At 49.8% G+C, this 12,516-nt stretch overlaps 1 protein-coding gene and 1 non-coding gene across 2 annotated transcripts in view; one reads left to right on the top strand and one right to left on the bottom strand.

The window, feature by feature from the left end:
• The window catches only part of Clptm1 (CLPTM1 regulator of GABA type A receptor forward trafficking), a 28,664-nt gene that overhangs the window by 14,661 nt on the left and 1,487 nt on the right, over window positions 1–12,516 (bottom strand). The window contains exon 2 of the mRNA XM_076837923.1: window positions 7,605–7,717. Coding sequence (XP_076694038.1) covers window positions 7,605–7,717 — 113 coding nt within the window. The remainder of the gene's footprint in view (window positions 1–7,604; window positions 7,718–12,516) is intronic.
• On the top strand, window positions 6,344–6,416 carry Trnag-ccc (transfer RNA glycine (anticodon CCC)). The gene has a single exon. It is a non-coding gene; the product is annotated as a tRNA-Gly (tRNA).

Raw genomic sequence — 12,516 nt, forward strand, 5'->3', positions numbered from 1 at the left:
CTGGGGTCTCAGGGGCCGTGGCCTAGCTCAGCCACCTGCTGCCTCCCCAAAAAGTCCCTGAGGCACACGGCTGGCATTCTCTGGGGACCCAACCGCCTCCACGAGAAGTTCCCATTTTAGTAAATACTCCCAGGAACATTTGGGAGCAAAGACACCCACAGGCAGCTCCGTCCTGCCTAGTGAGGAGCCCACGGAGGTCCCCATCCCTCTGGGCTCCTGGGTCCCAGAAGGAAAGTCCCCTGAATAAAACCAGGCAGGCTGGGGCTCCATTGCCTAGTTCTCTGGAGAACATGTGTCACCATGGTCTTCAGGGCCTTTGTGGAAGGCTCACAGACACGGTCCTCTGCTCATGGAGCCAGGCCTATGGGGCCTGGACCCTCCTGACACTTTGCAATTTACCCGAGTAAGCAAATAAAACAGACTCTAAGTCCTCCCTCCTTCCCACCCCAACTACCGCCCTACAGCCACCAGTTCAGAAAAATTGTAAATATGATTTCTTCCCTTTTTTCTCATTACTGGGAATTGAACCCTGGGTCTCAGCAGGCTTAGGCCAGTGCTCCACCACTGAGCCACATCCCGAGCACCCTTTGTATTTTACTCTGAGACGAGTGCTCTAGAGTGGTCCAGGTTGGTCTCAAACCTGTGATCCTTCTGCCTCAGGCTCCCGAGTCTCCGGGATTACAGGTGTGCATCACCATACTCAGCTGGAAACTCGTAAATGTATAAAAAGACATAAATTAAAACTCCTAGCTGGCCAGGTACAAGGTGCTCAGCAACTCCGCGAGACCCTGTCTCTAAATAAAATACAAAATGGGCTGCGGAGGTGACTCAGTTCAATTCCCGGTACAAAAAAAAACCCTCCTAGCTGGACACCGGAATGCACGCCAGTGACTCCAGAGGCCGAGGCAGGAGGATCATAAGTTCAAAGCCAGTCTCAGCCACCTAGTAAGTCCTTGTTTTAAAATATAAATAAACAGGGCTGGGATGTAGCTCTGTGGTGAAGCACCCCTGAGTTCAATCCCTGAGTGATGGAGAGGGAAAAAACAGACTAAACCAAACCCTCCGTCTCCCCACTCCTTTATACACCCAGTGCTGGCCATCTCCACCCCAGCAACCACAGGTCTAGTCTGAGGACAAGCTCACATGCCACCCGTCCCCAGGGCCTAGTTCACATAATCTCCCTAAAGCTGTGAGGAGTTCATGGGACCCTGAAAATAAACCCTGAAGCTCAATTTAAGAACTCCAACACAGATGGGAGGATGACAAGTTTGAGGCCAGCCTAGGAAACGTAGTGAGACCTGTCTGAAAATAAAATAAAAAAGCACTCAAAGGTAGAGTGTGTGCCTAAGGTGCGAAGGCCCTGGCTTCCAGTGCTGGGGTGCAGACAGGCAGGGGCAGCGGCGGTGGTGCATGCCTTTAATCCCAGTTACTTGGGAGGCTCACAATTTCAAGGCCAGCCTGGGGCTACCCATTGAGACCCTAAATCAAAATTGAAAATAAAAAGCACTGCCAGATGTGGTGGAGCACACCTGTAATCCCAGCAACTCGGGAGGCTGAGGCAAGAGGACTACAAGTTTGAGGCCAGCCTCAGCAACTTTGCAAGACCCTCAGCAACTTAACAAGACCCCATCTCAAAATAAATAATAAGAAGTGCTGGGGCTGGTTAGGTGGCCCTGGGTTTACCTCTGAACCAAAAAATAACACCTTAAAAGATGACTCCAGGGCTGGGGATGTGGCTCAAGGGGTAACCGCGCTCGCCTAGCATGCATGAGGCACTGGGTTCGATTCTCAGCACCACATAAAAGTAAAATAAAGATACTGTGTCCACCTTAAAAAAAAGGATGACTCCAGACAAAATGGTCTGTGCGCACCCACCCAACTGACCGCGGCGCGGCTGGTTCTCAGGGAGGAAATGAGCCTGCGGTGAGTCTGTATTAGAGCTCTTTCATCCGCGGCAAGCTCCCTTCTGTACTGATGCAGAAAGATTTCTCAGATACCTTGCTAATGAGAAAACACCAAGGAGAGGCCAGTGTGTGATACAGCCTGCTTCTTCTGTAAAAATGAAGGGAAGGACACAAATAATCTATGCAGAGCTGCTGGGCTGTGAAAAATGAGTGACACAGAATAAGATCCTAAATCCTTACATGACCATCGGGGAAGGGAGCGGGGAAAGGAGCTCAGGGTGGAGAAGCCTGGGGGGCCAGTGGCAGGAGCACGCCCAGGCTTAGGGGCTGAACACACAGAAGAGAGTTCTCCTGCACAGCTCCCGGTAGCCCATGGGACTCCAAGGATTGACCCAGGAGTGCTCCACCACTGAGCCCCAGCCCCAGCCCTTTTTATTTTCAGACAGGGTCTTGCTAAGTTGCTGAGGCTGGCTTTGAACTTGCCATCCTCCTGAGCCACCGGGATTACAGGATGTGCCACCATGCCTGGCTATGTGCCACTCTTGGAGCACACCAGGCAGATGACTCTGTCCCACGGCAGAATGTGATTGACAACTGTGTCAGATTTTGTGGGTTATTTTTTAGCTGTACATGGACACGGTATATTTCGTTTAATTATTTTTTTTGTGGTGCTGAGGATCGAACTCAGGGCTCACACATGCTAGGCAAGCGCTCTGCCGCTGAGCCCCAGCCCCAGCCTATAATGAAAGCAATGAAAAGCAATGTCACACTGGTGACATGGATTCTCATAGAATCCACTTGATGACCCTTGGTCAGCACTCCCATCTGTGAGGTGGAAACTGAGGCACAGGAAAGGTGATCACCTGAGCAGATGCCACAGCTGAGAGGTGACAGAGCCGTCCTGGGGCCGGATCTCCCATGCGATCGGAGCCACCGGTGCCCCCAACCTTCTCCGCTCCAAATGATGTTTGCTAATTCGCTATTTTGGACACGTAGGTTGCTCATAATTTTTCTTAAACAAGTTTGTCTTTGAGCATCCTAATGTGACCTGCTTAGGGCCAATTACTAGGTATGTGCTCACCAGATGGCCACCAACCAACAGTCCCGTCTTTTCTTTAGTGTCGGCCCTCCAGAGCTGCAGGTTTCACTTACGTGAAATCAACCAACCGCAAATGGAAAGCATTCAAAATTAAAAACTGCTTCTGAACATGTATAAACCTTTTTCATCTCATTATTCCCTGAACAGTACAGTGTAACACCTGTTTATGCAGCATGTGCACTGTGTTAGGCATTCCAAGAAATCTAGGGATGACTGAAAGTAAATGGGAAAGCCAGGCGTGGCACCGCACACCTGTGATCCCAGTGACTAGGGAGGCTGAGGCAAGAGGATGGCAAGTTCAAAGCCAGCCTCAGGAACTTGGCGAACCCCTAGGCAATTTAGCGAGACCCTTTCTCTAAATAAGAAATTTTAAAAAAGGCTGGAGATGAGGCTCGGTAAAGCATCCTTGTGTTCCATTCCTTTCTCTCCCTTCCAAAATAATGAAGTAGACGGGAGCCTGTGAGCAGGGTGTACACAGACTCCACATGGCTTCACAGGACTTGGGAAATGTTGTATCACTGAGCTAAGCTCAGGCCCCTCATTTTTCTTTATACTCTTCTATGTTGTCTAAATTGTTTCATTTTGTACAATAAGTACATATGATTTACAAATTTAGAGGAAATCTAATAAATTACAGATCTGCCCAACAATCTATAGACGGATCCCTGCCCCCACAGAATCACCCTCCTTTCATTTTAGGAACAGAATCACTGCTTTTCAGCAAGGTGCTTGGGTCCCCAGAATAAAGACTACATTTCCCAGCCTTCCCTGTGGCCAGCCCTGGTGATGTGCAGACATTCTAGCTAAGGAAATGGTGGGCACACCTGTAATGCCAGCGACTCAGGAGGCTAAGGCCAGAGGATCCCAAGTTTGAGGCCAGCCAGGCAACTTTGTGAAACCCTGTCTCAAATAATAAATATAAACAGTGTTGGAGATGTGGCTCAGTGGTAGAGTGCCTCTGAAGGAAAAGAAGAAAACAAAACTTAAACCTTTCTGCTGTGTAATTTCTCACAGCTGAAAGAAGACAGATGACTGCCTAACTGTATGGCCTGGTCTTCTGACCATTTTACTGAAGGACCTCTCCAAAAAGAAGAGAACAAAGAAATGTCCATTTTGCAGATGGGTAAATAAGGGCACAGAACAGAAAAAGGGCCTGTCATTAGGTGTAGACAGACAAGGACAAAACCAAGTGTCAGATATACCACCCCATTCCCACCTATTATCCCCCCAAGACTTCAGGCAACTAGACACTGAGGGCACAACCCTGAGTCCCACTGTTAGAAGGAACATGAGAATCCATACGCAAGAAGATACCATCGCCTGTCACAGGAAAACAAAGGCTGACCGTTCATCAGAGCTAACCAAAGCAGTAAAAGTCACAGGGACAGGGGGCTGGGGTTGTAGCTCAGCAGTAGAGCGCTTGCCAAGCACATGTGAGGTCCTGGGTTTGATCCTCAGCACCACATATAAAATAAATAAATAAAACAAAGGTATGTGTCCAACTACAACTAAAAAATTAAAAAAAAATAAATAAAAAGTCACAGGGACAGAAGTAGACATGGTGGTACATGCCTGTGATCCAGAGGACCACAAGGTCAAGGCCAGTCTCAGCAATTCAGCAAGACCTTTGGCAACTTAACAACACCCTGTCTCAAAATTTAAAAATTGGGGGTGTGGCTCAGTGGTAAAGCGTCCCTGGGTTCAATCTCTAGTGCCAAAAAAAGAGAGATGGGGCTGGGGAGGTAGCTCAAGCGGTGGCGCGCTCGCCTGGCATGCGGGCGGCCCGGGTTCGATCCTCAGCACCACATACAAATAAAGATGTTATGTCCGCCGAAAACTAAAAAAAAAAATAAATGTTGAAGTTCTTTCTCTCTCACTCTCTCTTAAAAAAAAAAGAGAGAGACAGACAAGCACTCGTACACACACAGAAAGTATACAGATACATGTCAGAAGGCAGTGAGAAAACGAAGTGCAGAGTCTGTATTTAGTGGGTTTCAGTTTGGGAAGGTGAACAGCATGACAGGCATGCATCGGAGTAAATGTACTTTTGCATCTGGTTGGAGTCTGGGGGTGTAATTGGGCACTCTATCACTGAGATATACCCCAGTCTTTTTGTTTTTTATTTTATTTTTATTTTGGGGGTACTAGGGATTGAACCCAGGGATACTTTACCACTGAGCTACAACCCTAGTTCATTTTATTTTTTATTCTGTAACAGGGTCTCGCTAAGTTGCCCAGACTGGCTTTGAACTTGTGATCCTCCTGCCTCAGCCTCCCAAGGCACGGGGATTACAGGAGTGTGCCATCTCACCTGGCAATGTGAATGCACTTAATACCACAGGAGCTTACACTTAGAAAAGCTTAAAATAGCTGGACATGATGGCACACACCCGTAATCCCAGCAACTCTGACAGCGTAGGCAGGGTAGCCAGTTTGAGGCCAGCAATTTAGCAAGACCCTGTCTCGAATTAAAACATTAAAAGGACTGGGGCTGGGGTTGTGGCTCAGTGGTAAAGTGCTCACCTAGCATGTGCTCACATTATTTTTATGTGGTGCTGGGTTCAATCCTCAGCACCACATAAAAATAAATAAAATAAAGGTATTGTGTCCAACGGTAACTAAAAAATAAAAAAATATATATATTAAAAAAAAAGGATTTGGGATGTACCTCAATGGTAAAGTGTCTCTGGGTTTAATTCCCGGTCCCCCCACCATCCTTACAAAGAATATACATATATATAGTTAAAATGGTCAATTTTTGTCTTCTTTTGCACTTGTGGGGATTGAAGGCAGGGTTCTGAGCACACTAGGCAAGTGGTCTATCACTAAGCAATACACCCAACCTTAAAACAGTAAATTTTCTCTATAGAGGTTGCAGACTGAGTTGTGTTCCCCAAAATTCCTGTATTGAAGGAATAACTCTTAGTACCTCAGTGACTGTGTTTAGAGATGGCAATAATAATAAATAATAATCAATAGGCAATTTAGCAGTAGACATGTGCTTAGTATGCATGAGGCCCTGGATTTGACCCTCAGCACAATGAAAAAAACCTTTTAAATAAGCAAGGCCAGGCACAGCTACTGGAACTGCGGCTACTTGGGAGGCCAAAGCAGGGGGTCATAAATTTGAAAGCTGCTCTCATTAAGCTTAGTGAGACCCTGTGGCAAAACAAAAAATAAAAAGGGTTAGGAATGTGTGACAGTGACAGAGCACCCCTAAATTCAATCCCCAGTACCACAAAACAGAATAAAATTGAAATTAAGATGTTACTCAGGTTATATGAGGTCCTAATCCACCATGACTGGATTCCTTATAAGAGATTAGGACCCAGGGGGTGCTGGTGGTATAGCTCAGTTCATAGAGTTTGTGCCTCCCATGCACAAGGACCTGGGTTCAATCCCCAGCACTGCCAAAAAAAAAAAAAAAAAAAGAGAGAGAGAGAGAGATTAGGGGGGCTCGGGATGTGTCTCAAGTGGTAGTGCGCTCGCCTGGCATGCGTGAGGCCCTGGGTTTGATCCTCAGCACCACATAAAAATAAAATAAAGATATTGTGTCCACCTAAAACTAAAAAATAAACATTAAAAAAAAAAAGAGAGGGCTGGGGATGTGGCTCAAGCGGTAGCACGCTCGCCTGGCATGCGTGCGGCCCGGGTTCGATCCTCAGCACCACATACAGACAAAGATGTTGTGTCCGCCAAATACTAAAAAAATAAAATAAATATTAAAATTCTCTCTCTCTCTCCCAATCTCTCACTCTTTAAAAAAAAAAAAAAAAAAGAGAGAGAGAGAGAGAGATTAGGACCCAGAACAAAAAAAGAAGAGGGCTGGGGATGTGGCTCAGCAGTGGTGAGCGCAGGCTCCTGTGTGCATCCCAGCACTGCGAAAAAATGAAATTCTATCACACGAAAAGTAAACCTCTGGGCTGAGGCTGTGGCTCAGGGGCAGAGTGCCCGCCTAGCACGTGTGAGGCGCTGGGTTCGATCCTCAGCACCACATTAAAAATAAATAAATAAAATAAAAGTATTGTGTCCATCTACAACTAAAAAAAATATATATATATATATTAAAAAAAAAGTCACCCTCTCCCAGTGGGCAATGAGCATCACCCTCACCCTCAGGTGAGTCTTCCTTTCTTCCTTCCGCTTTGTTTTTTTTTTCTGGGGCAGGGGGGAGGGGGGTACTGGCAACTGAATATGGGGGCACTTTACTCCTAGACCAGTCTTTATTTTTCATTTTGAGGTGGGGTCTCACTAAGTTGCTCAGGGCCTCAAGAGTTGCTGAGGCTGGATTTGAACGTGCAACCTTCCTGCCTCAGCCTCCCAAACCACTGGGATTACAGGCCTATGTACACCACTGCACCCGGTTTTTTCTTTTTTTAATGGCACCAGGGCTTGGGCCCAGAGCGTTACCCATACTAGGCAAGTGCTCCACACTGTATTCTTTATTTTGAGACTGGGTTTTGCCCAGGCTGGACTCGAATTTGTGACCCTCCTGCCTCAGCCTGTCAAGTTACGGGGACTCAAGACGTTCAACCCGGCACCCGACCCTTATGCTTTCCTTGAAGTTCTCCAGTGAACAAACCCAATCCCCAGCTGCTCACCTGAACAGCACGCCTTTGATGACCTGCCAGGCATTGGGTGCTGGCTGGGGTGGTGGGTTCTGGGGTTGGGTGTCCGCTGGCGGGTCCCTCCCAATGCTGCCATTGCTGGTCACCTGTGGGGGACACACACCAGAGTTAGGAGAGGGAACGGGACATGAGACAGGGCTATTTTAGGCACCACCACCCACCAAGGCCCAGGAGGGCCGGGCACAGAGAAGGCTCAACCAGCAGCCAGAGACTGAATAAATGAAAGCACCGGGGGCTGGGGATGTGGCTCAGGCGGTAGCGCGCTCGCCTGGCATGCGTGCGGCCCGGGTTCGATTCTCAGCACCACATACAAACAAAGATGTTGTGTCCGCCGATAACTAAAAAATAAATATCAAAAAAATTTTCTCTCTCTCTCCTCTCTCACTCTCTCTTTAAAAAAAAAAAAAAAAAAAAGAAAGAAAGCACCGGGCAGGGAGCTGGGTTTTCTTCTCAGGAGGAAAATACTCCCTGAGTGCTTCCTCTGTGCTGGGGACACAGTGGTGACCCAGCCAGCCCTGTGCTGACCTCCTGGGGATCTATAACCCGGGGAGACAGACCTATCTCTAGACAGTGGTGACCCAAAGCGGGCAGGGCTGGGATGCAGGAGCCCAGAAAGGACACCTGAGCCAGGCCAGGGTTCAGGGAGCTGAGACTGAAACTGCAGCAACTGGTAGGCGCAGGAGGCGGGGGCAGGGCCGGGGCAGGTGCAGAAACAGAGGTAAGAGCACCCGTGTGAGGCTGGGGGCCGCCACTACTCCCTGAGGCTGCAGCCAGGACACAGGAGGCGTCTACTGGAGACAAGACAAGGGTCTGTGACAGGGGCCAGACTGCAAGGCTGCGGTTTGTCTGAAAGGGCAAATAGTTCCTGAAGCCTCCTGAGTGCCCAGTCCTGCCCTCCAGGGGCTGCTGGTCCAGAGGTGACACAGGGGACATAGGTTGAGCGGGAGCCATGCAGGGAGGTGGGCGCCCTGAACACGCACAGAGCCCGGGCGGACTCCAAACCGCTCCGGGCAGAACTGAGCTCCAGAGGCTCCAGAGGTTAAGCTACTGGTCTGGTCACTCTGGAAGGACGAAGACAACAGCAGGATGACAGGGGCAGGGAGGCCACAAGAGTCCTCACTGAAATAATGTTCAGAATCAGAAAACCCCTAAGGAGCGGGTGTGGGAGTCTGAGCAGGGACCCTGCTGGCTTCCCCTTCCCGTCCCTGTCCCCCGGCCAGCAGCCCCTCACCCTTCAGGAGACAGAACCAGAGCTGCGGGCCAGTCTACTCAGGAGTACTGACCAGCACAGGGCCAGCACCAGGTGGAGCACGAGAACAGCCGACAAATACATGGCACCTGCTGTCCCCAAAGGACCCGCCCTCCCTTTCCCAAGGCCCTGCTGCCCAGCCCGCCCCACCAGGGCCCACTCTTTTGCAAGGTCTTTCTGTCCACTTTGCCTGGCAGACAGCACATGCCTGGGGTACAGGCGAAGGCTGGGGCTGGCGCGTTACAGGTGTTTGTTGTCACCTCCTGTCCCCATCACCAGAAGACGCTCTTTCCTGCCATTTCCCAAAGCACAGATCAACACTGAAGTCAGAAGTGGGGCTCCAGGGTCAGACACAGCTGTGGTCCTGGTCCCCCAGTTCTCGGCTACGACACCTTGGAAGGACATGTCACTTTGCCTCCCTGACCTGAGGGCCAGGGTATAAAAAGCTAGTACTAATCGGAGAGAAAAGCTTTCCTTGAAGACACTGCTCCCTGCACACCTTCTGAGCCCCAGGCCCTGTGCCTAGGGGTGGGACCACGGAGGTCTCGGCCTAGACCCAGGGACCAGAGGGAAGACAGGCAGGCCTGGAAAACCAGAAGAGTGCTCTGCAGAAACAAGAAGGGAGAGAGACAGCCACGGGGGCAGGGGTAGGTAGGGCGCAGGGTGGCCTGGGTGATCAGCAAGGACCCGAGGAGCTACTTTTGACATTTGTGTCAGACCCTCAGGAGGAGACAGGGAGCCCCACAGGGAGCCCAAGGATAGGTATTCTCTCAAGAGGGAAGAGTATGGGTGAGGGACTGGATGCGGTGGCTCATTTCTGTAATTCCAGAGGACTAAAAGTTCAAGGCCAGTGCTGGAACATAGTGAGACCCTGACTCAAAGCAAAAAAAAAAAAGGCTGGGTCCAGGTGAGATGGCACACACCTGTAATCCCAGTGGCTCGGGAGGCTGAGGCAGGAGGATTGCCAGTGCAAAGCCAGCCTCAGCCACTCAGCAAGATCCTAGAAGACCCTGTCTCTAAATAAAATATAAAAAAGGCTGGGGATGTGGCTCAGTGGGTAAGTGCCCCTGGGTTCGATCCCTGGTTCCAAAGACAGGGGGAGTAATGAGGAGATGGGGGAGCTTTTGAAGGAGATGAAGTCCAGTTGGCCCCACATTAGTGGATTCTGCATCCAAGGATTCCACCTGTTGTGGATGGAAAATACCCAGGCGGGGGGATTTGCATCTGTACTGACTTTTACTTTTTCTTATTATCATTCACCCTAAAGAATACAGTAAAGCTTTGTTCTTTTTTTTTTCTTTTTTCTTTTTTTTGGTACTGGGGATTAACCCAGGAGCACTTTACCACTGAGCCACATCCTCAGTCCTTTTTAATTTTTATTTTAAGACAGGGTGTTGCCATCTTGCTGAGGCTGGCCTTGACACATTCTCCAGCCTCAGCCTCCAGAGCTGCTGGGTTACAGGCCATGCTCCTGTTCTGTTTACAAAGTATTTACATTGTATTAGGTATTGTGAGTCCTCTAGAAATGACCTCCATGTAGGTTGTATGCAAATATCATAGCATTTTACATAAAGGCCTGGAGCAGCCCAGGCTGTGGGAGAAGGGGAGTCCTGGGACTAGTTCCTGTGGATTCTGAGGAAGGACTGATTCTCGGGCCAGATGTGAGGTTCTCCACTGCACAACTGTGCTGAAGGCCACTCTGCCCCCACCAACACAGACAAGTTCACAGTAGCACAGTAATACTTAGATAAAGAGGGAGAGACCTCTAATGACTCCTCTTTCTCAAAGAGTAACGGCCAAGTCTTCATGGTGGCCTAGCAAAGTAAGTGCCCCCTCCTCCCGCTCCAGGGCACAGCCAGCTACTGGCTCTTCCTACACCACACCAAGCTGCTCGCCCCAAGGCCTTTGCAGACGCTGTTCATTTACCTGAAAAGCTTTTCCCTCACGTGTTTTTGTGACTCCCTCCCACACCTCCTTTAGGTCTTTAGCCAAGTGTCACCTCCTCAGAGAAGCCTTCCTGGGCCACCTCTTTAAACTGCAGCCAGTCAGGATAACAGTTGATGCTTGTGATCACAGTAACATGGGAAGCTGAGGCAGGAGGATCACAAGTTCAAAGCCTTAGCAACTTAACAAGGCCCTGTCTCAAAAATAAAAAATAAAAAGGGACAGGGATGTGGCTCAGTGGGAGAAAGCCCCTGTGTTCAATCCCCACTACAAAGAAAAAAAAAAAAAGACTTTAATAACTCAGGAGGCTGAGGCAGGATGGCAGCAAGTTTGAGGCCAGCCTCAGCACCCTGGTGAGACCCTGTGTCCACAAACAAGCCGAAATAATAATGATAATAAAGAAAGAAAGAAAGGAAAGAAAAGGGAAGCACAGGGTTGTTGGCCTGGGTTTAATCTCCAGAACCAAAACATTAACTGCAGCTCTCCCTCCCACCACCCCCACTGCGCGTCCCCTCCACAGCTTCACTTCTGTCCACCGCACTTGCTGCCACCTAGGACGCTGTGTGTTCTTCTTATTTATCTTGTTACTACTCGTCCCTGTTCATACTTCCCTCCTCCCCAGCCTCTAGAGGAGCAGGGCTTCCAGGAGGGCAGGGCCTGTTTGTCCACAGCTGTGTCCCCAGCAGGCAGTGCTGGTTCCACCGTATCAGCTGAAGGACTCAGCGGTGGCACTGTGGGCTCTAGGCCTGAGCTCCTGGCTGAGATGAGCAAGCTGGCTGGCGCACACGACTGGGCGAGGGTCTGCCCACTCTGGGGCTGTGTTAAGCCCTCGAGTTGGTGGACGGCGGCGGGGACAGTGAACATATCAAATGACTAAGACAGGGCGCCCACTCTTGGGCCTGCATGTCCAATCTCACACACAACACCTGGGAACATCCCCAAGGGCCCAGGAAGCAGCTGCTGCTGCTGCTGCTGGCAGGATGGGAGGAAGCCGCGCTCCCGCTCTGGGGAACCTCACCTCAGCCCAGCTTCTGGTTCAAGACCCATTAATTCCACAAACCCTGAGCATCTCCTCGTGCCTGGCCCTAAGCAGAGCAGTGCTAGTGACACAATGGTGACCAAGATAGTCCTGGCTCTACTCTCCTAGGGCTCCCACCTCAGTGGAATACACACACCCACACCTGTTCCCAGACAGTGGCAATCCAGAGTGGGCAGCCTGGACAGGGGACCCCAGAGGGGGCACTTGACCCAGTCTGAGAGGATCAGAAAGAGCATTCCGGGGGAGAAGACATCTGAGATCTGGAGGATTAGTAAAGATCACCCAAGTGAAGAGGGAGAACATGGAAAGGCTGTGAGGAAAGAGATCTGGGCACACGACTGGAACTGGGGAGTTTCACAGTGGCTCGCCCTCCTCTAGTCTAGTGGTTGTCAAGCAAGAGGGATTCTGCCCCCCTCCCAGGGGGCATTCACAACATTAAGATACATTTTTGGTTGTCACAAACAGGGAGGGGTGTGTATGCTATTGACATCTAGTGTAGAGCCCACAGATGTTGCTGAACATCCTCAGGTTCATGGGGCAGCTTCCCACAACAAAGACTATTCAATCTAAAATTTCAATAGCACCAGACTTGAGAAATCCTAGTTTAATATAAATAAGAGACAGATCATGAAAGGCCGCAATCTGCTTAAAAA

Source organism: Callospermophilus lateralis, chromosome 18 (genome assembly GCF_048772815.1).
Source record: "Callospermophilus lateralis isolate mCalLat2 chromosome 18, mCalLat2.hap1, whole genome shotgun sequence".
Classification (NCBI taxonomy): Eukaryota; Metazoa; Chordata; class Mammalia; order Rodentia; family Sciuridae; genus Callospermophilus; species Callospermophilus lateralis.